Source organism: Lipotes vexillifer, unplaced genomic scaffold, assembly GCF_000442215.2.
Source record: "Lipotes vexillifer unplaced genomic scaffold, Lipotes_vexillifer_v1.1 scaffold99, whole genome shotgun sequence".
NCBI classification, from domain to species: domain Eukaryota; kingdom Metazoa; phylum Chordata; class Mammalia; order Artiodactyla; family Lipotidae; genus Lipotes; species Lipotes vexillifer.
In genome coordinates this window covers 862,441-889,896 of record NW_006793908.1, presented here as the reverse complement: position 1 = coordinate 889,896, position 27,456 = coordinate 862,441, and the positions used below count along the sequence as shown (strand labels likewise).

Genomic DNA, 27,456 nt, shown 5'->3' with positions numbered 1-27,456 from the left:
AATCACTCATGGCACCATTGCACAATGGCAACCCATCAACTAGGGATGATTTATAATCGGTTTGACCAGCTGAGCTAATTGTACCCACACATAAGCTGTTTCCACATCTCAAACACCCACCCAACAGCTCTCTGGAGGCTGAAAATAAAACTTTCTTCCTGATTGCATGATAACAAGCTGGCATCATGCACCGCAAATGGAAAGTCCCTACCTTAGGTAGGTTTTCAAAGCACTAGTGATGGTCTTTATCTCCCACTCGGCACAGATATCCGTTTCTGTTTCAGAAGCTGTTTTGGGGTCTGAAATGAAGAAAAGACAATGGGTAAAACAGAGCAGAAAATACAGCTAAAAACCAAGCATACATAAAAGCATTCAACCTCCCTACTAAACAAAGAAATCCAAAGTAAAAAAGGACACCTATTTTTTCCTCATTAAATTAGAAAAATGCTTAAAAATCCAAATATTTACTGCTGGCAAAAATGCAATGAAACTAATCCTCTAAGAAACTGCTGGAGGCAGATGAGATAAATGCAACGTATTTGAAAAGCAATTTGGCAATACGTATCAAGTCCTAAAAAGGTTTATACACTTTGAAGCAGTCATCCCACTTCTCACAACCCATCCTCAGGAAATAAGATAAAGGCATGAGAAAGTTACACACATCCCAAATGTTCAACATACACTGCTCTTGATAACAGCAGAACAATTTTTTTTTTTTGAGCAGAATAAATTTTAAAAGAAAAACATAAACAGCCCGTGATAGAATGATTAAGTTCATCATGGTATATTCCCGATGGAAGATCATGTTGCATTTACATGATAATGATAACTATATAGCAAAATGGAAAATGCCTGAATTATCATGTAATGTCAAGCAAAAAAAAAAAAAAAAAGATTTAAAAGTTTGTGAGAAACTCAAATGAACAAAGGCTGAAAGGAAATACTCTACATTGAAAAGAGTGGTGAGGTTAGAGTGGTAGAATTGTGGTTTTTATATTTTCTAAACTATGACTTGATTCCGTTACTTATCTATTTTAAATGGCCCTAAACCAAGACATGCAACAAAACCACCATAATGATATCAACTCCTGATCATTTCTTCCTCTTGTGCGGACTTCCAAACAAATGTGTGTATTTCAGATAAACGTGTACTGTAAAAGAAGAAAGAATCCTTGCAGTCTTTCTGAGCGGCACACAGGCAGGCGAGAGTACGAGGCAGAGGCTGAACTGTTTCACAAACCAGCAGACCTCCGTCTTCTGGCTGGCGAGGTGGTTGGAAGTAGAGTCTCTCAGGGCATTGAAGGGGAATCCAGCTTCTGGCGATGTGCCTCCCAGCTCCCGTTCCTCTTTTCAGCTGGGCTGCTACCCTTTTCTCACACCTACTCAGGGGAGGCCCCACCCTTCCAGGGGTGGGGAATGAGATATCTCTGGACCCCGGGACTGGCTCAAGGTGGTCCAAGACTGGGCAGCATGAAATCCAGGACTTTTCCAGGACAGGGGAAAAGACACCTGCTGTCTCCTGCTGTGCTTGCACTGGGAGGTTATACTGCTGCTCTAGGTGCCACCGCGTGAAGCGTGAGAGGTGAGCCTGACAGACACAGCCAAGGTGAGAGAGGCAGAGAGAGCAGGTCTGGGTGACATGGTTTGAGCCCTTGCGTCTCGCCATGCCTTTTTAATCACGTAAGCCAATAAATTCCCTTTTTCCTTAAGCTAGTTGAGGTCAGGTTTTCTGCTTTTCAGAGGTCTAAATGATATAGTAGAGACAGCCACCAGACTGTCTCTTTCTGGACAGTCTCTGAGAGGAAAGAGGTTCCTTCTGCAGGGCCCACAGCCTTTCAGCTGGGAAGGGGAATGAGTCACAGGTGGGCACAATACATTTTCTATTAACTGGGAAAGAACCCACTTTCATTCTAGTAAGAAGAGGCCAAATACCATGAGTGGCTTAAGGATTTAGGCCCTAATCCCCAAGTAAGGACACAAATCCAGCTGGTACCTACTGCTCTCTGTGTGTTCCCCTAACACACAATGCAAGATGAGAGGATAGGGCCCTGGTTCAATAAGTGTTTGGTTCCTAATGGCAGCATGGCTGTTTGTTTGCAGGTGATCCTGGGCAACAATGAAGCCTGTCTTGTCATATGAAACAAACAAGGAAGAACCTAAAGAGCATGATGTTATTTCTAGGGCCATAGAATTGTGAACTCCAGAGTTCAATCACAGCAAATTTCTGAAAAGTAACAAAGTATGGTTTTCCAAATATCCAAAACCTCTCCAGCTTTAATTCTTTTCTTGCTTTGCCATCTCCCACTCCTTTAATGGTTTCTTCCTGTGGAAGTGTATGTACCAAAAAACTTTGCTCAATGGGACCTTTTCCCCTCTTCATCTCCAAGAAACATGGAGTGCTGCCATAGTTTGTGGTTCCTGGACACGAGACAAATGTTACTGTACATTTTTCTGTGGAACAAACCAACTTTTACCCAAGAAGAGTGAACAGGACACTAAACAAGCAGCAGTTGGCAGGTCTGGGAGTTGTGAACTGTTCCATGAACCACATTTAGCAAACTAATGATTAGCTTCCACTTATGCAGGCTCTGTAACCATAGGAATACTGTACAACATTACAGAGAGAAGAGTCAAATTACAGCCCGGCTAAAGGGGTTTTTATAGCACTGATGAGGCAAGGTTCATAACTTAAGCACGTCCATTTTAATTCATTTAATGTCCAAACTAAATAGAATACAGCCTCCCAAGCTACCCCGTTTTCAGAAACTGTGGCCAACTGCCATCCCTCCCTATCGATGCTCCCTTCACTTACAGCAGCTTCCTGGCATATGATGCAGAGACATATTTGACAATTTTCTTCAGAACTCAGTACATATCTCCTAACCAGGACACTTGACTATTGTGGACTTAGTAACACTGACCAGAGCTAGAGGAGCAGTCCAAGGTACAAAAAGGTATCACGCAGAAACAGCAAAATGAGTGCATTTCCTCTGCGAGCTACTCCCACATGAATTCAGAAAAACAGGAGATGTGGACTGGAAGTGGTGGTCACAAGGGGAAGCAGTCTTAGAAATGTCACACTGGGTCAGACAAGACCCAGGTCCACTGTTGTGCTCCTGACAGAGACACTAAGGACCTTCTGGAGGAAGGGATTAGGAAAGTCGCCTATGTACTCCTACTCTCCTAATGACACACTACAATGTATCAAAATTAAAGTTGATGTGCCCTGAACCAAGACGGCGGAGTAGAAGGACGTGCTCTCACTCCCTCTTGCGAGAACACCAGAATCACAACTAGCTGCTGGACAATCACTGACAGGAGGACACTGGAACTCACCAAAAAAGATACCCCACATCCAAAGACAAAGGAGAAGCCACAATGAGATGGTAGGAGGGGAGCAATCACAGTAAAATCAAATCCTGTAACTAGTGGGTGGGTAACTCACAAACTGGAGAACACTTACACCACAGAAGTCCACCTGCTGGAGTGAAGGTTCTGAGCCCCAGGTCAGGCTTCCCAACCTGGGGTTCTGGCAACGGGAGGAGGAATTCCTAGAGAATCAGACTTTGAAGGCTAGCGGGATTTGACTGCAGGACTTCAACAGAACTGGAGACTCCACTCGCGGAGGGCACACACAAAGTAGTGTGCGCACTGGGACACAGGGGAACGAGCAGTGACCCCAAGGGAGACTGAACCAGACCTTCCTGCTAGTGTTGGAGGGTCTCCTGCAGAGGCAGGGGGTGGCTGCAGCTCACCATGAGAACTAGGACACTGGCAGCAGTACTGGGAAGTACTCCTTGGCTAGAGCCCTCCCAGAGTCTGTCATTAGCCCCACCAAAGAACCCAGGTAGGCTCCACTGCCTTGGGCCAAACAACCAACAGGGAGGGAACCCAGGCCCACCCATCAGCAGACAAGCGGATTAAAGTTTAACTGAGCTCTGCCCACCAGAGCAACACCCAGCTCTACCCACCAACAGTCCCTCCCATCAGGAAACTTGCACAAGCCTCTTAGATAGCCTCATCCACCAGAAGGCAGAGAGCAGAAGCAAGAACTACAATCCTGCAGCCTGTGGAACAAAAACCACATTCACAGAAAGACAGACAAGATGAAAAGGCAGAGGGCTATCTACCAGATGAAGGAACAAGATAAAATCCAGGAAAGGGCTTCCCTCATGGTGCAGTGGGTGGGAGTCCGCCTGCCGATGCAGGGGACACGGGTTCGTGGCCGGGTCCGGGAAGATCCTACATGCCGCGGAGCGGCTGGGCCCGTGAGCCATGGCCACTGAGCCTGCGCGTGCAGAGCCTGTGCTCCACAACGGGAGAGGCCACAACAGTGAGAGGTCCGCGTACCAAAAACAAAAAACAAAAACAAAAAAAACAAAACCCACGAAAAACAACTAAATGAAGTGGAGATGGGCAACTTTCCAGAAAAAGAATTCAGAATAATAATAGTGAAGATGATCCAGGACCTCAAAAAAAGAATGGAGGCAAAGTTCAAGAAGATGCAAATGTTTAAGAAAGACCTAGAAGAATTAAAGAACAAACAAACAGAGATGAACAATACAATAACTGAAATAAAAACTACACTAGAAGGAATCAATAGCAGAATAACTGAGGCAGAAGAATGGATAAGTGACCTGAAAGACAGAATGGTGGAATTCACTGCTGCGGAACAGGATAAAGAAAAAAGAATGAAAAGAAATGAAGACAGCCTAAGAGACCTCTGGGACAACATTAAACGCAACAACATGCATATTATAGGGGTCCCAGAAGGAGAAGAGAGAGAGAAAGTACCCAAGAAAATATTTAAAGAGATTATAGTCGAAAACTTCCCTAACATGGGGAAGGAAATAGCCACCCTAGTCCAAGAGGTGCAGAGAGTCCCATACAGGATAAACTCAAAGAGAAACATGCCGAGACACATAGTAATCAAATTGGCAAAAATTAAACACAAAGAAAAATTATTGAAAGCAGCAAGAGAAAAACGACAAATAACATACAAGGGAACTCCCATAAGGTTAACAGCTGATTTCTCAACAGAAACTCTACAAGCCAGAGGGAGTGGCATGATATACTTAAAGTGATGAAAGGGAAGAACCTACAACCAAGATTACTCTACCATTCAAGGATCTCATTCAGACTCGATGGAGAAATCAAAAGCTTTACAGACAAGCAAAAGCTAAGAGAATTCAGCGCTACCAAACCAGCTCTACAACAAATGCTAAAGGAACTTCTCTAAGTGAGAAACACAAGAGAAGAAAAGGACCTACAAAAACAAACCCAACACAATTAACAAAATGGTCATAGGAACATACATATTGATAATTACCTTAAATGTGAATGGATTAAATGCTCCAACCAAAAGACACAGGCTTGCTGAATGGAGACAAAAACAAGACCCCATATATATGCTGTCTACAACAGAACCACTTCAGACCTAGGGACACATAGAGACTGAAAGTGAGGGGACAGAAAAAGATATTCCATGCAAATGGAAATCAAAAGAAAGCTGGAGTAGCAATACTCATAACAGATAAAATAGACTTTAAAATAAAGAATGTTACAAGAGACAAGGAAGGACACTACATAATGATCAAAGGATCAATGCAAGAAGAAGATATAACAATTATAAATATATATGCACCCAAAATAGGAGCACCTCAATACATAAGGCAACTGCTAACAGCTACACAAGAGGAAACGAACAGTAACACAATAATAGTGGGGGACTTTTAACACCTCACACCAATGGACAGACCATCCAAAATGAAAATAAATAAGGAAACACAAGCTTTAAATAACACAACAGACGAGACAGATTTAATTGATATTTATAGGACGTTCCATCCAAAAACAGCAGATTACACTTTCTTCTCAAGTGCGCACGGAACATTATCCAGGACAGATGACATCCTGGGTCACAAATCAAGCCCCAGTAAATTTAAGAAAATTGAAATCATATCAAGCATCTTTTCTGACCACAACGCTATAACAGTAGATACCAATTACAGGAAAAAACCTGTAAAAAACAGAAACACATAGAGGCTAAACAATACGTTACTAAATAACCAAGAGATCGCTGAAAATCAAAGAGGAAATCAAAAAATACCTAGAGACAAATGACAATGAAAACACGACAATCCAAAACCTATGGGATGCAGCAAAAGCAGTTCTAAGAGGGAAGTTTATAGCTATACAAGCCTACCTCAAGAAACAAGAAAAATCTCAAATAAACAATCTAACCTTACACCTAAAGGAATTAGAGAAAGAAGAACAAACAAATCCCAAGTTAGTAGAAGGAAAGAAATCATAAAGATCAGAGCAGAAATAAATGAAATAGAAACAAAGAAACAATAGCAAAGATAAATAAAACTAAAAGCCAGTTCTTTGAGAAGATAAACAGAATTGATAAACCACTAGCCAGACTCATCAAGAAAAAGAGGGAGAGGACTCAAATCAATAAAATTAGAAATGAAAAAGGAGAAGTTACAACAGACATCACAGAAATACAAAGCATCCTAAGAGTCTACTAAAAGCAACTCTATGCCAATAAAATGGACAACCTGGAAGAAATGGACAAATTCTCAGAAAGGTATAACCTTCCAAGACTGAACCAGGGAGAAATAGAAAATATGAACAGGCCAATCACAAGTAATGAAATTGAAACTGTGGTTAAAATTCTTCCAACAAACAAAAGTCTAGGAGCAGATGGCTTCACAGGTGAATTCTATCAAACATTTAGAGAAGAGCTAACACCCATCCTTTTCAAACTCTTCTAAAAAATTGTGGAGGAAGGAACACTCACTCCCAGACTCATTCTATGAGGCCACCATCACCCTGATACCAAAACCAGACAAAGATACTACGAAAAAAGAAAATTACAGAACAGTATCACTCATGAACGTAGATGCAAAAATCTTCAACAAAATACTAACAAACAGAATCCAAGAACACATTAAAAGGATCATACACCATGATCTAGTGGGATTTATCCCAGGGTTCAAGGATTCTTCAATATACACAAATTAATCAATGTGATACACCATGTTAAGAAAATGAAGAAGAAAAACCATATGATCATCTTAATAGATATAGAAAAAGCTTTTGACAAAATTCAACACCCATTTACGATAAAAACTCTCCAGAAAGTGGGCATGGAGGGAACCAACCTCAACATAATAAAGGCCATATATGACAAACCCACAGCAAACGTCATTCTCAATGGTGAAAAACTGAAAACATTTCCTCTAAGATCAGGAAGAAGACAAGGATGTCCACTCTCACCACTATTATTCAACACAGTTTTGGAAATCCTAGCCATGGCAATCAGAGAAGAAAACGAAATAAAAGGAATACAAATTGGAAAAGAAGAAGTAAAGTTGTCACTGTTTGCAGATGACATGATACTACACATACAGAATCCTAAAGATGCCACCAGAAAACTACTAGAGCTAATCAATGAATTTGGTAAAGTTGCAGGATACAAAATTAATGCACAGAAATCTCTTGCATTCCTATATACTAATGATGAAAAATCTGAAAGAGAAATTCAGGAAGCACTCCCATTTACCACTGCAACAAAAAGAATAAAACACCTAGGAATAAACCTACCTGGGGAGACAAAAGACCTGTATGCAGAAAACTATAAGATACTGATGAAAAAAATTAAAGATGATACCAACAGATGGAGAGATATACCGTGTTCTTGGATTGGAAGAATCAATAATGTGAAAACGACTATACTACCCAAAGCAATCTACAGATTCAAAGCAATCTACAGATTCAATGCAATCCCTATCAAACTACCAATGGCATTTTTTACTGAACTAGAATAAAAAATCTTAAAATGTGTATGGAGACACAAAAGACCCAGAATAGCCAAAGCAGTCTTGAGGGAAAAAAACACAGCTGGAGGAATCAGACTCCCTGACTTCAGACTATACTACAAAGCTACAGTAATCAAGACAATATGGTACTGGCACAAAAACAGAAACATAGATCAATGGAACAGCATTGAAAGCCCAGAGATAAACCCACGCACCTATGGTCAACTAATCTATGACAAAGAGGGAACGATATGCAATGGAGAAAAGCCAGTCTCTTCAGTAAGTGGTTCTGGGAAAACTGGACAGCTACATGTAAAAGAATGAAATTAAAACACTCCCTAACACCATACACAAAAATAAACTCAAAATGGATTAGAGACCTAAATGTAAGACAGGACACTATAAAACTCTTAGAGGAAAACATAGGAAGAACAATCTTTGACATAAATTACAGCAAGATCTTTTTTGATCCACCTCCTATAATAATGGAAATAAAAACAAAAATAAACAAATGGGACCTAATGAAACTTCAAAGCTTTTGCACAGCAAAAGAAACCATAAACAAGACAAAAAGACAACTCTCAGAATGGGAGAAAATATTTGCAAACGAATCAACAGACAAAGGATTAACCTCCAAAATATATACACAGCTCATGCAGCTCAATATTTAAAAGACAAACAACCCAATCCAAAAATGGGCAGAAGACCTAAATAGACATTTCTTCAAAGAAGACAAACAGATGGCCAAGAAGCACATGAAAAGATGCTCAACATCACTAATTATCAGAGAAATGCAAATCAAAACTACAATGAGGTATCACCTCACACCACTTAGAATGGGCGTCATCAGAAAATCTCCAAACAACAAATGCTGGAGAGGTTGTGGAGAAAAGGGAACCCTCTTGCATTGTTGGTGGGAATGTAAATTAATACAGCCACCATGGAGAACAGTATGGAGGTTTCTTAAAAAACTAAAAATAGAACTACCATATGATCCAGCAATCCCACTACTGGGCATATACCCAGAGAAAACCATAATTCAAAATGACACATGCACCCCAATGTTCATTGCAGCACTATTTACAATAGACAGGTCATGGAAGCCACCTAAATGCCCATCGACAGATGAATGGATAAAGAAGATGTGGTACATATATACAATGGAATATTACTCAGCCATAAAAAGGAACGAAATTGGGTCATGTGTTGAGACGTGGATGGATCTATAGACTGTCATACAGAGTGAACTAAGTCAGAAAGAGAAAAACAAATATCGTATATTAACACATATATGTGGAACCTAGAAAAATGGTACAGATGAACCGGTTTGCAGGGCAGAAATTGAGATAAAGATGTAGAGAACAAAGGTATGGACACCAAGGGTGGAAAGCGGCGGGGGTGGTGGTGGTGGTGGTGTGCTGAATTGGGTGATCGGGATTGACATGTATACACTGATGTGTATAAACTGATGACTGATAAGAACGTGCTGTATAATAAAATAAAATATAATTCAAAAATTAAAAAAAATTTTTTTCTCTTCAACTGAGAAGGTAATATATGAACACAGCCACAAAACAAAAAATTCAAGCAAAACAAATAGATAAACATCAAAAGGTAACGCCCTCCTGTGCTAGAGATGACTCAATAATGGTTTTGTGCATGTATGCCATCTCTAACAGTATGTACATAAACAAGCAGTTTTATGAATATGTACAGCTTTCTATAAACACAAATGGAAGCACATTATAGATGTCGTTCTGTGCACTGCTATTTTCATTTAACAATATCTTAAGCAACTGTTCCATATAATAACACTACCTTACAGTCTTCACTGTACCATGGTTAATGCCCCCATTCATGGAGAGGAAGGTTGTTCACTGGTTGTTGCTATGGTAAACAATGATATAAACCACTGTTCCCTTGTATATGTCTTACCTAGAGCAAAAATCCCTATAAGTGGAATTTCTGAGTCAAAATGTGCATTTTTAATTTTGAAAGATACTGCTCAACTAACCTCTCAAAGTTTGTACCATTACATTTAAGCATGAGTGTGACTCCTTCCTCAAATCCTTGACAACAATATGTAATCAAACACTTTGATCTTACTCAGTCTGATAAGTTAAAAAAAAAAAGTCATCTGCTTTAATTTGCATTTTTTACTGAGAAGGAAAATTGAGAATCCTCTCCTATGTGTGTCTTTTAAAGTCAAGTTTACTGAGACATACTCAACCTTTTAAAGTATACACTTCCATGATTTTTGACAAATATATATACAGTCATGGGGTAACCCCCACCAGAATCAAGATGTAAGTCATTGTCATCATCCCCGCCCCTGCAAAAATTCTCCTGTGCCTCTTTCTCCATAGCCAATCCCCTCTCCCTCCATCTCTAGCCCCTGGCGACCACTTTCCATAGCATAATACTTGTGAAATCCATCCCTGTTGTTGCATAGGCCAGTAGTTTGATCCTTTTATTACTGAGTACTATTCAATTTTATGGACATATCCATTGACCAGTTGGTAGACTTTGGGTTGTTTCCAGTTTCTGGCTGTTACAAATAAAGCAGCTGTAAATATTTGCATTCAGGTCTTATGGACTACATTTTCATCTCTTGGGTAAATACCTAGGAGTGGAACTGGGTAAAAATGTGTAGGAGTGGGTCATATGATAAATATGTTTAACTTTATCAAAACTTCCAAATGGTTTTCCAAAACAGTTGAGCCATTTTGCATTCCCACCAACCAACAGGAGAACTCTAGTTGCTTCACATCTTCATCAACACATGATATGGTCATGTGTTTAATTTTGAAATTTTAGCTATTCTAGCAGGTGTGTAGAAATAACTCATTGTTAAAATTTGCTTTTCCTTAATGACGACTGATGTTGGTCATCTTTTCATGTACTTTTTGGCCATCTGTGTATTTTCTTTGGTGAACTGTTTGTTCAAATCTTGTGTCCATTTTAAAAGCTGGGGTGGTTACATTCTCACTACTGAATTGCAAGAGTTATTTTTAATACATTCTGGATACAAATCATTTATCGATACATATTTTGCAAATATTTTCTCTTGTAGCTTGTCTTTTTCTTCATATATTTTTAGGAGCAGAAGCTTTTTTTTATTTTGGTAAAGTTCAGTTTATCAGATTTTTCTTTTATGGTTCCTGCTTTGTGTGTTTTCTTCTTGAAGTTTAACAGTTTTATCTTTTAGGTTAGGGTTATAATCTGTTTTGAGTTAGTTTTTGTATATAGTTTAAGATAAGCGTTGAATTTATTTTTTTTCTCATATGGATGTCCAGTTGTCCTAGTACCATTTGTTGAAACAAATGTCCTTTCTCTATTGAATTACTCTGACACCTTTATTACAGATCAATTGACCATATATGAGTGTGTCCTATTTCTAGATTACCCTGTCTGTTCCGCTGATCTATATGTCATTCCAAAGAAAATATCGTCTTGCTTTCCTGCATTTAAACATTAGTTGTATTGTGTTTGTCTTTTCCTAAAATCTTCTTGAGCCTTTCACATCCTCCATCTCCATTACATCTTTGAGGAAGTTGTTCGTGTAAGAATACTATCCTCTGTGTAAATTAAGACTTCTTTTTATTTATCCTACAGGCAATTCTTGCAAGGCTAGATTTAATACTTGGCAATTTGATAAGCAAATCTGCTTATCAAATTTTTTCTGATTATAAAAGTTATACCTCTTAAAAACTTTAAACACCTTCCATATCTAGTGCCTAAGAATCCAGAGTACTTACAGCCACTTCTGTTCTGAGATCCAAAAGCTACTGCTGTCTCAAGTCCCTGTCTTAGGAGAACCTGCTTGAAGCATCCCTATAAGCAAAGATGACAGTGGGAAGAGCAGACAGGAAGATGAGCATCCATCTGTGGTCTCCATTCTCTGGCAAGTCCAGATTGTGGTTAACAGTGACCTTACTAGTTCCCAGAAGGATCAATCCTTCATCCAAGCAGTCTACTGCCTCCCAGTCCTGGTCATCATTTGTCTGCTCCCCTTTACTGGTGGCTAAAATTGGAAGTATACAACGTGCATGACTCTGCCGCTTCCATGAGACTAGTCTTCAAACCTTGGGACTGTTTCTGCAAGCCTTTAGGTCTTAGAAGTTGTCATGAAAAATATCTATTACTTTAGGGTTTCTTAGGGAAGAAGCTCTTGCTTGCTTTTATTTATGCTGCGCTGTGAAAGGGTGTGAGAAATGAAGGTCCCAGAGGAGTCAGAAGGATGGTTCATGGCTGGATCAGATATCAGTGGGTGAGGCATGCTACTGTAACTTGGTGCTTTAAAGCATCACAATTTAATACCTTTCATGTGTTCTCTATAGCACCAACCTTACTTTAAACATTAGTAAAACGAACAAAAAACAAAATCAAAACAAAACCAGAAAAAGTTACAGGATAAGAAGAGAAAAAGTAGCAACACTAAACTTTCATTCCTTCACCACCACTGTGAGAAACTAATAAAGACACACACATACACACACGAAGGGACAGAAAGTTTCAACAGCACAGAAAATGAGGCTCACAGTGAACATTCTGCCTGTCCCCAGAGGAATATCCACCAGGCAAAGCTCAGGTGAAGCCTGGAGGAAGACCCACCTGGGGGAACAATGTGATAGGCGACGGCCTTTCGCCCACCCTAAAGTATAGCCAAAGCCACCCCAGGGAGGGGTGCCATGCTGCACTGCTCCTACCCATCCAGAGCACAGCTCAGTATCCTGAGATTACAATCCGGGCAGTGAAATGAGACTGGGACAGAAGTGGAGGGGTGTCTTGCTTATATAGAGGGAAGTGAATTCAGAAGGGGAAAGTCCTAGAAGAAACATGACAGTGACAAGTGAAGAACCACAGCACACTTCAGATTAACCAGGAAATAACTCCACATCTCCCAGAACCATGACCAAATAGCAGAACCAGGAGAAATCTTTTCATGAGTACAGGTAGGTCCACACTAAATGAAAGATTTAAGAGCACCAGAAAGTTGGATGGAACCGTGTACAACAGTGCTCTAATATCATGTGAGAGAATGATTCTAACAGGACTCAGGAAAACTGCAGCAGAGCAAGGAGAATCTACCCACAGTGAAGTTAACTGCAAAGATTTATAAACGTCTCTGTGTTTAGGTTTAATGAAAAAGAAGATTAAAAAGCTGATAAAATACTTGTTTTCATGAAACACAGAAACCAAAGCACTCTAAAAACACTTCAGAAAGCATCTGTTCTGTATTATAAATAAAATTCAGAAAAATATGGATGTTGTGAAATAAGAAATCAAAGCAAAAAAAGAAACAGACTGAAATAATAAAGGTGATAGCTGAAAGGCAGAAATGAAAAGAGCTAAATAAGTTAGTAAAAACACTGAAAATTCAATTACGAAATTAAAATTTGCATTATAAGCAGCGAAAAAAATCGCCCAAAAGAAATTTAAATAAATGGCATGGATATAGGGTGCAAGTTTTAGAATTTTGCTATAATGCAAAGAATCAAGAGAAAAACAAACATTAAAAGATGCAAAATGAAGACGATTTATTTTTTTAAAGACTGAGAATTGCAGAATAACCAACAGAAGAAGAATCTGTTTTCCTTTAGAAAAATACGTGTGAAAACTCCTTCACTGGACCCCAACATGTATAAGAGAATGACTATATGGTGATATTTAAAGTAGTGGAAAGGGAGAAATTTTCTCCTTACATGGTTATTTGTCAATCAGATAAGTATTTGAGGAAAAGGAGAGTTAGTTTCCTTTTTGCATGAATATATTCCAGATGGATTTTAAGGAAAATAAAAAGGTTTTGTAGTCCTGAAACGGGTAAGGTCTTTTAGGGCATAATCCATATACGAAAAAGACTGACTTCATAAAAGATTTGAATTCATGAAAATTTTAAATATTCATAAGACAAAACAAAAACAGAAGTACCATAAATAAAGTTCAAGATGATAATCTGAAAAAAAAATATTGGTAACATAGCCTCCAGCCTAAAAAGGGTTTTAAATTCAAAAGATGAATAAGGGAAAGAACACAAACAGGCAATTCATGAAAGAATAAAAATCGGCAAGAAGCTGGTCAGCTTCCACCAGAATTATTTTTTAAAAATACTTATAATTTAAATGCAAAAAAGTAATAGAGTATGGCAAGGATGTGTGTGGTAAAGGACACTCACCTCAGACTTTGCTGACAGCACATTTGGGAATATCAATTAAAGGCCTTGAAAACATGTACATACCTTGACCCAGCAATTCAACATCTTAAAATAAACCCTAAGGAAATAATTAAATATGCATATAAAAATTAAAAATAGGGACTTCCCTAGTGGCACAGTGGTTAAGAATCCTCCTGCCAATGCAGGGGACATGGGTTCAAGCCCTGGTCTGGGAAGATCCCACATGCGGCGGAGCAACTAAGCCATGCACCGCAACTACTGAGCCCGCACGCCACAACTACTGAAGCCCACGCGCCTAGAGCCCGTGCTCCGCAACAAGAGAAGCCACCGCAAAGAGAAGCTCGCGCACTGCAACAAAGAGTAGCCCCTGCATGGCAACGAAGACCCAACGGAGCCAAAAATAAATAAAAATAAATAAATAAATTTATTAAAAAATTAAAAATAACAACAGCTAACATTTAGTGACTAAAATGTGGAGGCTCTGGACTCAGCAACCCACATGCATCTTTTCATTTAATCCTCCCATTATTACAGAGGCAGAGGCTATTACTACAGATAATGAGATAGAAGACTAGACGGGCTTAAATAATTTGTGTAAAGTCAAATGGACAAGCAGTTTAATTATAACTTGCTTAACTCCAAAATGTACACTCTAAACCTCTGCTATCCTGTCCCATGGGGATGTTCACCTGAGTGCTTTCTAGAATGATGAAGAACTGAAATCAGTCTATGGATCTGGGAATAGGGGGCTGACCTACCCAATACACGACCCAAAAAAGTCACACTTTAGAGGAACCTGAGTAACATAAAATAGACACTGTATTGTTATGTGAAAGAAGACTGCTAAAAGCATTATATATGCACAGTGTGACTCCAATTTGTATTTTTTATGTTATATGATAGAATATTATATTTAAAAGGTGACAGTCATATGATGAAATGGTCAGTAAAGATTGTCTCTGGTCTGCCCGACTTTTATTTTTCTTCTTTCTACTTTTTCTATTTCTCCAAATTTGCTACTATGCCCACTCATAACTTTTAATCAGACAAAGGTATTTAAAATCTATACAGGGGACTTCCCTGGTGGCACAGTGGTTAAGAATCCACCTGCCAATGCAGGGGACATGGGTTCGAGCCCTGGTCCAGGAAGATCCCACATGCCCGCGCACCACAACTACTGAGCCTGCGCTCTAGAGCCCACGAGCCACAACTACTGAAGTCCGCGTGCCTAGAGCCTGTGCTCCACAACAAGAGAAGCCACTGCAAAGAAGAGAGGCTCCCACTTGCCATAACTAGAGAAAGCCCACACAGCAACGAAGACCCAATGTAGCCAAAAATAAATTAATTAATTTTTAAAAATCTCTTATAAAAAACTATACAGGGAGAGACAGACATGTACTGAACATGCATAGACAGAGCTGTCTATATTTTTTAAATGTTGAGCTAAACTTTAGAAAGATTTATCTTTACTTAACATACAGGCGGAGAAAAAGTAAACAAACAAACAGTACACGCATGGAAGCCACGCTATTTCTAGGAATCTACAAGTCTTCCTCCTCTTCACTCTTCAAAGACTAATGACCTCTGTTGCCAGGAGGAAGGGATGAGGGGCAGCACTTGGTATGACACTAGCAGGAAGCCACACCGCATATGCTATGAGAAATTCTGGCAAGCTTTCTTAAGGAATCCTAACCAGCAAAATACGATGTTCTCATAGTCTGGCTCTTCTATTCTTCCTCCTACCTAAAGTCCCCCAATGTATCAAGAGTACACAAAGCCAACTCCAAGTGATCAAAGGAAACCTCTGGTTTTACTTAATTCTAACTCATATTTTCAGTAATAAAAATGCACTCTTCCATTTCTGAGAGACTGACCAATAATCCAAATCTTAGTACCTGGTACATAATAGGGCATCCAGTGAATATAGAACCCAGAATAGGGAATGAATGGTTCACACTCAACCCAGCCATGTCAGGGAGAGGCTTTGGAGTATAGGAGCCATATTTTTTTACATTCTTGGCTAACCCAGTATAGTACAAGTACCACGAACTGATGAAGATGAGAGCATGTTCACAAAGGGGAAGGGAGACAGGGCTCTGCCTTCAGGTCTGGAGTTTCTCTGACCTAATGGGGTGATCCCTCAATTCCAAGATCTCATGTTTAACTATCTCATGTTTAACTTAATTGATAGTAAGAATCCCAGATACCATTCTCAACACTTTTGATTAGATCTTGCACTGTGGTCATCTCTCAACTCTGGCTGAACCTCAGTTTGGGATCCAGTCTATCTGTAATGTCCTCCTGGCAGAGACAGCTGGCCTTGTGACTTTTCAGCTGCTGGTTTTTATTTCTCATGACATTTCTGAGATGTTCATGATTATTTTGTCTGTCCCTAGGAAAACTGAGGAAGAGAACAGGACAAATATCTTGTTCAAAGGTCACTAAGGGAAGTGATAAAAACAAGATCTTTTCATACCACTCTTTGCTTAGCACAAATGAGCTAAGATGGTTCTTTTTTAAATTAGCAAACCCGTCTAAAATGTCGTATTTCTTTTCATTAGTGTCACCTTACATAATCATCTGCTGCCTCTGAAATCTCTCTGCCCCTTCGACTCCCCTGTATCTAGTTGGTTACAAAATCCCACTGATTCTCTTTCTCCAGTCATTTTGAGCCTGTCCTTTTTTCCTGACCTCAGAGCAGCTATCTGGTTCAGCCACTGATCAGGTATGCTCTGCCTAATCTATCCCAACTGTCTTCTTCCTCCACATGATTCCATGATCAGATGTGTGCTCCACATTGCTGCCAGCATTATCCTCCTAAAACTAGCATCTGATAGAGTTACACCTATGTTGGACATACTTTTTCAAAAAAATCACCCAGTAGCATTATTTCAGAAAAGCACTCCTCTATCATTCTATCAATCCTGCTCAGTCCCCAGGGTTCTATGGACTAACCCCTCACACACCCTACTTGCCCGCCCCCCCACCCCCCACCAACCTCCTAGAGGTGGCATGGGATCACCAGAGACAGGCACAGGATCCAGGCCATCGGGATCAATCTTCTGTACGTCATGTGACTGGCCTGAGACTGTGAAATGAATCATGTGAATGGCCCCCATATGGACCAATCAAAGTCCACCCTGGGACCTTCTGTCAAAACCATCAAGAAAGACACGCTCCTTTCAGTGATACAAGCTTCAAGGACCACTGAGGCTGGATTATCTGGGACCTTCCCACAGAGAATATAGTCAATATGAAGACAAGTAAAGCTTACAAATAATGAGAAGCCAGAAGAAAAGAGTGGGAAAGCCTCCAACAAATGTGGAGTCACCAGACCCTGCCATGCTTCTGCCATCTTGGACTCACCAGTAATGTGAACAAATAAATGGCTATTCTGAACTGTCTTCTTGACACTTTTGTGTAAAAAGAGTACTAACACATACAACTCCACTACTTTGAAATTTTAATAGCATCTTACTTCCTACAGAGAAAAAAAAACCCAAACTCCTTAGCACAATATTCAAGTTCCTCAACCAAAGGGGCCATTTCAGCTTTTCAACTTTCACTCTCCTGTTCCAGCCTCAAGTACTTTCAAATATTAAAATAATAATACTACTACTAGTGAAATCAATACTCTTGGTTCATGACATGTCCTGAATCTGAATTATTCTTCTGTTCTCTCCTTCACTACTCCATCTTCTAGATCCAGCTCCCACTGGGTGCCAGCATCATATTTTACATTACAGTTTTCACATACATGCATAACTCCCCCTACCTGGATACTCTGCAAACAAAGAATGACTCTTTCTAAAGTTTCATCTCTAGCACCTGACAATCTGCTTCAGAGAGCAGACACTCCACAAATGTTTGCAGCTCTGATTGGAAATGAAAGACTGAGGACTGATACCTGTTAGACTGTTATTTCTTTCTTACATTAGAACTTTTCAAAAATTAACCATATCACCGTACAACACAGCAACTGCACTCTTGGGCATTTATCCCACAGAAACAAATTAATCTTCATACAAAAACCTGTACACAGTGTTTACAGCAGCATTATTCACCCCCAGACTAGAAATAACCCAGCTGTCCTTCATAGGGTGAATGGCTAAACAAACTGATCTCACTGCAACTACCATACATGAGACTTTTGCTTACAAGAGGCAAGTAGCTCTCTCGAAAAGAGAGTTTTTCTGATCAACATGAGAGATGAGATTTCTATACATATGAAAATTATTTTCATAAACTGGGATGGCAAAAAAAAAAAAAAAAAAAAAAAAAAAAAAAAAACAAATACTCACAAAGAGCAGTGTCCCTGCCCAAAACACTGAGCGGGGACCCTGAGCGACAGTCTATCTCTAACACTGCATGGCTAGGCTTCCATGGGGATGAGTAACAGCCACGGATCTGTGAAATCTTATCTGTTTGCCATTTAGATCCACGTGACTCACCGAGGCTGCCTGCATTCGTATCTAAAAATACAGGAAATCTGCAGCCTAGGCAAATTTGGCTCATTGGCTCATGGCCTTTTGATTCAAAGGCTGCACATTTAGAGATAGTGGTTTTATATTTAGACCAGCCAGCTGCAAAGGAGCTTCTGCTGCTCAAATGACAGAGACTAGGTGGAAATCTAGAAGCAAAGAGGATCAGAAGACTTATCTGCTTCTACACATTTTATCTGGGAGTCATGGGATGACACCTCCTCAGTCACTAGGAACATGAGATCTGAGGTCCTCTGCAGGCTAGAAGGACTGAGCTTCCTTGGGCAATGGGTGTGCCCCATGAAGTGCCGGGTCTCCAAAGAGGACGGAAGGAGTCATGAGCTATTAAAGACAGAGCAGGGTGTGGCGGTCACACGAGTGGTGGAGCGCTACTTGGACTGGTGGTAACCAAGTCCACAGAGAGGGTGTGGAGCCTGGGACCGGCCATTTTTTGTTTTGTCCAATTCCATTCAATGTCTCTTCCAGTAATGCCTGTGGCCATGACCGCTGGTGAGTGGGTCAGCTGATTTCTGGGATTTACCTCTTGGACACCCAGATTCCTTCTCAAGAGGCTCCCCCTTCAACCGTTGGGAACTGCCTGGCAGAGCCACTGCACTCACCCATCAGGATACTCAGCAGCTTCTGCACTCTGGAACTGACCCCCACGATTCGGTAGAGCCCTTGCTCATTGATCCCTGAGAAGAGAAACAGTGATGATTTAATTAGAGGCACGTCAGAACACAAGTCAGGCCAACCCAGCCAAATGCACTTTTTTTCATTTTCTCGGGCCTTCTAAAAGCTGCTCTAATTAAAGTCCCCTGTCACTCAGCTCTGCTCTTAGCGAAGGAGTGGGATTTGGTACAACTGTCTAGGATTTCATGGATGTGCTGCACACTTCAGCCTTTGTATTAGTTCAGTCATCAGAGGGGCAGGAAACCTCCCTCTTCTCTTGCCAAGGCAGCACCTGAAGAGTTTTGAAAGATGCTAAATATATACTTTTAAACATGTCATATTTAACCATTTTTTTAATTTAAAAAGACAAAAATGAAATGATAAAAAAATTTTCATACTACAGAAAAGGATGAACACTTTACAAATTACTTTCACATAGAGAAGGCAAGTATTGAGGTGTTGGGGCATTTTTAATTTTTGACAATATTATTAGCCAAAACTGAGAAATTAGAAAATCCATTCATTTGTGGTGCAAATATTCTTCATAAAGAAAAACGAGGGGCTTCCCTGGTGGCGCAGTGGTTGAGAGTCCACCTGCCAATGCAGGGGACACGGGTTCGTGCCCCGGTCCGGGAAGATCCCACGTGCCGCGGAGCGGCTGGGCCCATGAGCCATGGCCGCTGGGCCTACACATCCGGAGCCTGTGCTCCACAACGGGAGAGGCCACAACAGTGAGAGGCCCGCATACCACAAAAAAAAAAGAAAAAAGTGGGTCACCTTTCTTGAACCCAAGAAAACATTCAAATAGGCTAAAAGGGGTTTACCTCCAAACACCCAAACAAAGAACCAAAACTAACCCGCCTCAGTACTTTGTTCATTTAACTGCAAGGATTAGATCATCACTGTATCATTTACATTCAGACCAAGTGATATGAAATAACTTTTCTCCTGCTGGTCCTAAGCCCATCATATCTGACACCTCTCAACTAACTGGTCACTTGCTGCCTCTTATTCCCCTGATGTCCATTCTCCACCCAGTACCCAAAATGAGCTTCTCAAAGTATCAATCAGTTCAAACCATCTCGTTTCTTAAAAACCTTCCAATGGCTTCCCATTGCATCTGGATCACAACCAAAACTTACCACGGCCTGTAAGGCCCTACATGGTTGAGCACAGGCCCACCAACTCTGACTGCTTTATCAACCACCTTCATGCTGCTCCAGCACCGATGGCCTTCCTGTTACTCCAATATACAAAGCTCATGCCTCCAAACCTCAGCCTCTGAACAAGATTCCCTCTACCTGTAACACTCTTCTCCCAGATCTTTTCATCATTCAGGTCTCAGCTTACATGCAACCTCTTCAATAGAAAGCATCCCAATGACCAACACTATTGGCCACTGCCTTACCCAGTTGTCTTTTCTTTATAGTAGTTAACAGTATCTGAAATCATCTTTCTTATTTGGTTTCTTGTTTGTCTTCCCCCACAACTACCATGTAAACTTTAAGTACAGTGATTCTGTCTTCTTTACCATTATATCCCCAGCACCTAGATCAGTCTACAATACAGGACAGAATGAATAAAACATTCATCAGTTTCGGGTCAAAACAAAATTTCCTGGAATAAACTTGGGAAAAGGCTGATTCTGCAGTGTCTTCAACAGACCTCTACAAAAGTGGAACTGATAAACAAAAGGAAGTGGTCTGGAATGAGAGGATTTTACAGCTCAAATGGATTGTAAAAGCATGTACATCAGGACTTCCCTGGTGGTCCAGTGGTAAAGAATCTGCCTTCCAATGCAGGGGACGTGGGTTCAATCCCTGGTAGGGGAACGAAGATCCTGCATGTGGCGGGGCAACTAAGCCCTCGCGCCATGACTACTGAGCTCGTGCACCTCAACAAGAGAGTCCACGTGCCACAAACTACAGAGCCCATGCACCCTGGAGACTGGACACCACAACTAGAGAGAGAATCCACATGCCACAACTAGAGAGAAGCTCATGCCTCACAACTAGAGAGAAGCCCACGCGCTGCAACTAGAGAGAAGCCTGCATGCTGCAACCAAGACCCGACGCAGCTTTAAAAAAAAAAAAAAAAAAAGGCATGTACATCATCCTGCCTGCTTCACCGGCTAGGAGACCTCGGGTCTCCGAAGGGATGGGCCCCAAGTTACTGAGTAGCAGAATCATTATTCAGCCATGTGGTGGCTTGAAGGGCTTATACTTTCTGAAACATCTCTACTTCTTTTGTCCTTGTGCTTTCCTGGAGCTTGACACACTCCCAGCTCCTGCTGGATGATTAATGGACCTCAGAGAGTACGGGAAGTCTGTTCACCTCTGGTCACCACCAATATGTGTGTACATACACGCACTGCAGTAGGGAGACAACTCACTTCCTTCCAAGCATTTATGCAAAAATGGCATTTAACACACACCGTCCTTGATTCCTCTTTGTGCTAAATGAAAACTTCGCTAGCTGTTAAAATACATCATGTTCATCCTCATTTTAGAGGGGGAGGGGACGAGGAGGCAGAGGCTAAGAGACCAGACCAACTGGTGACCCTCTTCTTCCTCTACTGCTTATTGCACATATTTTCTGGTTTTATATCAGAAAAAGTCATCCTCCTGAGCTATGGGTTTGCATTTATCGCACAGATTCTATGAAGGATTTTAAATGATTAGGTGGCCCTCTTGGTTTTGGCGGCTGAAAACTGAGAGACAAAGTGGTCGGCCCACCTCCAGCATGTACGTGAACTTCATCGTAGAGGGGAGGGGACTTCTGTTTTGAACTCATTTTTGGCTCCATTTTTATGCCTTTACCTTCGTTAACCCTGTACCTCTGAGTTCTCATTCTTTTCTTTCAAAATGATGAGCAAAAATCAAATGGCTGTTGAAAAATTACCTTAGTAATACACACTTAAAAAAAAGTAGAAACTGCAGTTATGGAAAACAGACAAATCCATGGAAGATAGTGAAAAACAGCAGAGACACCCACTGACAACCTGTGCAGGTATGATCTCTCCCCTCCCCACTATCCCCAGAACCCGTTCAGAGTGGGCAGGCTGGTTCGTAACTTGCATTTTTCACTTAATATATAATAATGAAAATCTTGGATTTCAATAAATGTATTTCCACTGCATTTTTAGTGATTCAGTGTTTCACTGCATGCATGGAGCACACTGTTGATTTAACCAATTTTTGAGACATCTGGCCAGTTTCCGATATTTTTACCTTAACACCATAGTATAAACATCTTTGTGGCTCAAGTTGGCCCATGACTTTATTTTCCTCAAGATCAGTTCCCAGAAATCTCGCCTACTACTTTACATTCTCTGCCTATATTTTACATATCTTTGCAAGCTACCTTAACTCTTCATTGAAGGAAGGTATAGCAGAAATAAGGAAACATCTATAAGAATGTTAGCACACATTAAAATAATTACCTTGGAAAGAATACTTTTTGACTAGATACCTAGGAATAGAACTATACTATAAGGGTATTTTTTTTCTCCCCCTCTACTCAGTACCTCATAGCCTTTATAAACATGCTTATATTTCTGAACTGGCATATTTCTGTTTTAAAAGACAGAACTTCCTCCAACAAATAAAAAGGGCTGGAGGGTTGAGAGGCTGTAGAATAAATAAGATTTTCATCTTTGACAATGGTTCAGATGAAATCCAGTGGAAAGACTGTGATCAGCTTTTCTCTGCGTACAACAGACAGTGCATTCAAAGCTCGAAAGTGCCGGAACTGAGGAATCCCCTCTGCGGCAATCTTTGCGGAGGGGATGGAGATCACAGGGATGAACCAGCTTCCCTGACCTCAAAGCGCTGTTCCTAAGGACCCAGGAGAGGTCAGTGTTTGACAGGCATGGCCTGACCGCAGCACCACAGCTGGAAGACAGGGGACTGACCCCTTCTCCCTACCCAGATAGTGCCCAGGCCAGGGTTCCTAACCTGGGGTGTACAGACCCCAAGTGGCCCACTAGAGAATTCAGGGTGCCTATCAACTTCCACAGGAAAACAACCACACCTTTATTTCCACTAACCTGTAAGTGAAATTGAACATTTCCTTCCACTGCAATATAAGCAACAAATCACAGCATTAGCAGTACCTGCAACTTGGTCAGAAACCAGATGTTTTCCGAGCACGTTACAGTTGTTACAGACACCCTGAACTATCACTATTTCTGAATTATGCTAGTTATCAGACCCACCACTGTAACTGAAAGTGTTAGCAAAGAAACACATATATTATTATATCACAACCATGGTTTTAGTATTTTAACTGAATTTCAGTAACTGGATTCCTTATAATCCTATGTATTTGGTATGCACGCATTTAAAACAATCTTCTGATCAGCCAAAGAGGTTGACGACTAAATCAGTTGAGAGCCTCTGCACTTCAGAGCAACAGGACTTGTGGAAACACACCGCCAATGGCATCTGGAGAGTTAATGAGTCACTTGAAATTGGGAAACAGCAGGTAGCAGGTCTGCCACCTCACCAGATGCGTAACCTTCACTGAGAGTAACACCATCTGTTGAACTACTTTACCTCTGGTTTCCACAGCGTGGATGCATTTCCTGATGATGCTGAAGCCAATGCTGTCCAACTGTGCAGCTGAAAGAGGAAGAAAGGGGCAATCAAGTTGCTAGCCGTGCACACCAACCCCGGAACAGTGCTTGACCAACCCAGAATGACTCAGTCCCATGGTGTGGCCATGGAGCCTTTTCATTTTTTCCACTGAAAGTACAGGAATGATTCAAAATGTAAAATTGCTGGCATTCATGAGGAGCTTACCATATGCCAGGTACAGTGCTAAGTACCATTTTGCACATACTATCTCATTTAATTTTCATGGTAACTCTCTGCAAGGTTATCCTCTATTTACAGCTGACAAAACTGCAGCACAGAGTGATGAGCACTTTACTGAAGGAATAACTAAGCAAACTTTAACTTGTTTTGTTATTATCAGGAGCCGTAGGACTAACTGCTTGTTGGTCTCCTTCAAAAAGCATACAGTAAATGCTCAATAAACGTCAGGTAAGTGCTCCACAGAGCTCACCTTGTTTAATCCTAGCAAGTCCTCTAGGTTGGTATACTATCATGAGTCCCAAATTACACACGAAGAAACTGAGATTTGGCAAAGCTAAATATCTTGACCAAAGTTGCAGAGTTAATATGTGGGAGACTCGCTCCAGAGCCTGTACAACCTTAACTGCCTTAAAAGTGACTGAAAAATAAAATAAGTAAATATTAAAAAAAAAAAAAAGTGACTCTGAGTTAAAGAGAGGAATAAAATTCTGCTCAGATGACTAGAAAAAAGGAAAAGTGACCAGGAGAAAAATTAAAATAGCCAAGGACAAAGAAGCTATCTAAGGAAAAAGCAATAAGGCAGAAGAGCCATCCTCTGTGTGGTAAATCAGCAGGTGGTGACAGGTTCTCCATCTGCTTCAAACCCCCCTAATGTCACTCAGAAAATAAATGGCAAATAGCAGCAACTTTTTCCACAACATAGAACCAACTGCCAACCTGGCAACAGGGCTGGAAACGCACCAAACTTCATCCCCATGCTTTGGTTACCCAATGATTAGACATGGGTGGTAATCTTTAAGAATGGGTTCATCTTTGACCTCCTTAGGACATCAGGACAAGACATTCTACAAACCAGGGTTCCGAGTGGAAAAGGGAATGGCAGAAAGGAGGAAGGTGAGTATTTATAAACATCTGTCATCATCCCAGGGTAAGAAATAAACTTGTAAAATTATGAGAACTGAGCTGAACTTGAACTCAGCTTGGATGGATCTAACCCAAATGGAATCTCTCCAATTCTTAATAGATATGGGTGAATGTAGGTCCAATGAAGAAAAAAAATCCTTTAAAAAAAACCTGAAAATTCCCCAAATCAAATTAAAAAGGAATTCTAATTTCCCCAAACTTCTCTTCCCAAAGAGAATCAGCTCTTGCTCTTACATGTGTACTTATCACTTGGTGGTACTTATTAATAAATTATACTTGGCCTCTAGGATAGCAAGTAAAGTACCAGAAAAGGAGGAAAGCAATGTCCTTCTTCCTGGAGACCACCTGCTATACAAACCATTGTTCTTATACCCTTACAGCTATAAGGAGCCTACTAACTCAATCCCTTGCTTCCTCTAGTATGAACCAAGTGTTTACTCTGCAAATCGGGTTGTATCAAGCTTTCTGACTCAGATCGAGATCACTCTTCCAAATGAAACTCAACTCATACCACAGACTTTTCCCAAATTTTATAACAAACTGTAATACACAGCCTAAATATCTGTTGGAATCTAGGCAAGATTTTTTTTAAATAACGACCTTATTGAGAAATAATTCACATATTGTAAGGTTCACTCATTTAAAGCTTACAATTCATTAATTTCTAGTATATTTACAAATATATAGATCACCACTCTCTACATAACATTTTCATCATCCCCCATGAAAAACCTCATACATATTAGCAGTAACTCCCTATTTCCCCCACTCCCTCAGCTCCTAGAAACCACAAATCTACCTTCTGTCTCTATAGACTCGCCTATTCTGGACATTTCATATAAATGCAACCATATGATACACTGTGTTTTGTATCTAGTTTCTTTCACTTAGTATAATGTTTTCCAGATTCCTCTGTGTTGTAGCATTAATACACTTCGTTCCTTTTTATGACTAAATAATATTCCATTGTCTGGATATACCCCATTCCATTTACCCATTCATCAGCTGTTGGTTTCTGCTTTTTGCCTATTATGAATGGTGCTACTAGGAACACCCACATACAAATCTTTGTGTGGACGTATATTTTCATTTCTCTTCAGTATGTACCCAGGAGTGGAAGTGCTAGGTTATATGGTAACTCTATGCTTAACTTTTTGAGGAAATGCCAAACCACCTTCTAAAGCACTGGACCATTTTACATTCCCACCAGCAACATATGAAGGTTCCAATTTCTCCACATCCTTGCCAACATCTGTTATTGTCTTTTTTATTACTGCCGTTCTGGCGCATGTGAATTGGTATCTCATTGTGGTTTTGACTTGCATTTCCCTAATGACTAATGATGTTGGGCACCTTTTCACGTGTAGGGGAGAATTTTCATTCCTTTATACAATAGTCAGAACAGAGCCTGCTGGCAAGTATTTGTTAGAGGGGAAATTACTTTCTGTACTTAAGGAGGTTTCCCAAATGTCCATAATGTGATTCAATAGTCAGTTGAAGCCTTTTGGTTCTTCTTTTGAGATGTGCTTAAGAGGATCCTTGCATAGGAATGATAGTCAAAGAAGTTTGGGAGATTAAGAACTGCAGTTGTAGACAGTGCTCTGGGGAGCTGCTGAGACAGATTCCAAATTTGGAAATTTTAAGAGTAGGTTTGTGAACATGGTCTTGTTCTAGGCATTGATGAACTTCTGTTCTGGACAAAGAGTATTTTGCTTCCTTACCCTGTGAACATGGTTAAAAGTTGTGAAAAACTGGAAATAACCTGGCAGCTGACAGTGATGACCCCAGTGGCCAGAGATATGTGCTCATAAAGCCACCAGCCCAACTAGCAGAAGAAATACGGACAAAGCTAGATATAACCCTGTAGAGACAAATCAGTCCTTGACCTTTTCTCATGGAACTTGGGAAGCTGGATTCTTTTCTAGGTAAGTAACGGCTAATGGAAGAGAACACAATGGAACCTCCCAAGTATATCCAGAAAAAAACTAAATTCCACTAACCTACACTAACTACAATTATTTATTTTGGAAAATGGCAAAGCAACCCCCCACGCTCCCCCAACAAATCTCTGAATAAATGTTCCTTCTTTGGTTTTCCCAACATTAGAAGTTCTCCATTTTGTTTTATACCAGCAAACCCCTTTTCTTGAAATAAATCTTACACAGATGCTACACATAAAGGCCTTCCACATTACACATGTAACAGTATTTATTAGTATATATTAGTTGTCTAAGTCCAAATACATATAACAAATTCACATACCGCAAAGTCAAATGCTAAGAGTGCAAGGTAACTCTCTATTAGCCTCTGATGTGTTTCAAGTCGCGTACTGATAATTATTGCAGTTTTATAAACAAAACTGTGTTAAGAAATGGAATTCATATCAAACAACAGTTCCCAATAAGGAACTCATGAAATACAGTTTACCTATCATTATTCCAAATCTCTGAACTGGAACTGGTATAAATTATTACACTGCCCCCTGCACTGGCACTTCCCTGTATCTCTCTGTCTCTGGTACCCCACCACCACCACCACCACCACCACCACCACCACCACCA

The 27,456-nt window shown here is 40.5% G+C and overlaps 1 protein-coding gene across 2 annotated transcripts in view; it reads right to left on the bottom strand.

The window, feature by feature from the left end:
- The window catches only part of ARHGAP26 (Rho GTPase activating protein 26), a 518,529-nt gene that overhangs the window by 211,912 nt on the left and 279,161 nt on the right, over positions 1-27,456 (bottom strand). For both annotated transcript variants that reach the window (XM_007466859.1, XM_007466858.1), the window contains exons 13-15: positions 23,711-23,776; positions 19,103-19,177; positions 212-299 (exon numbers count right to left, since the gene is read on the bottom strand). In XM_007466859.1, coding sequence (XP_007466921.1) covers positions 212-299; positions 19,103-19,177; positions 23,711-23,776 — 229 coding nt within the window. The remainder of the gene's footprint in view (positions 1-211; positions 300-19,102; positions 19,178-23,710; positions 23,777-27,456) is intronic.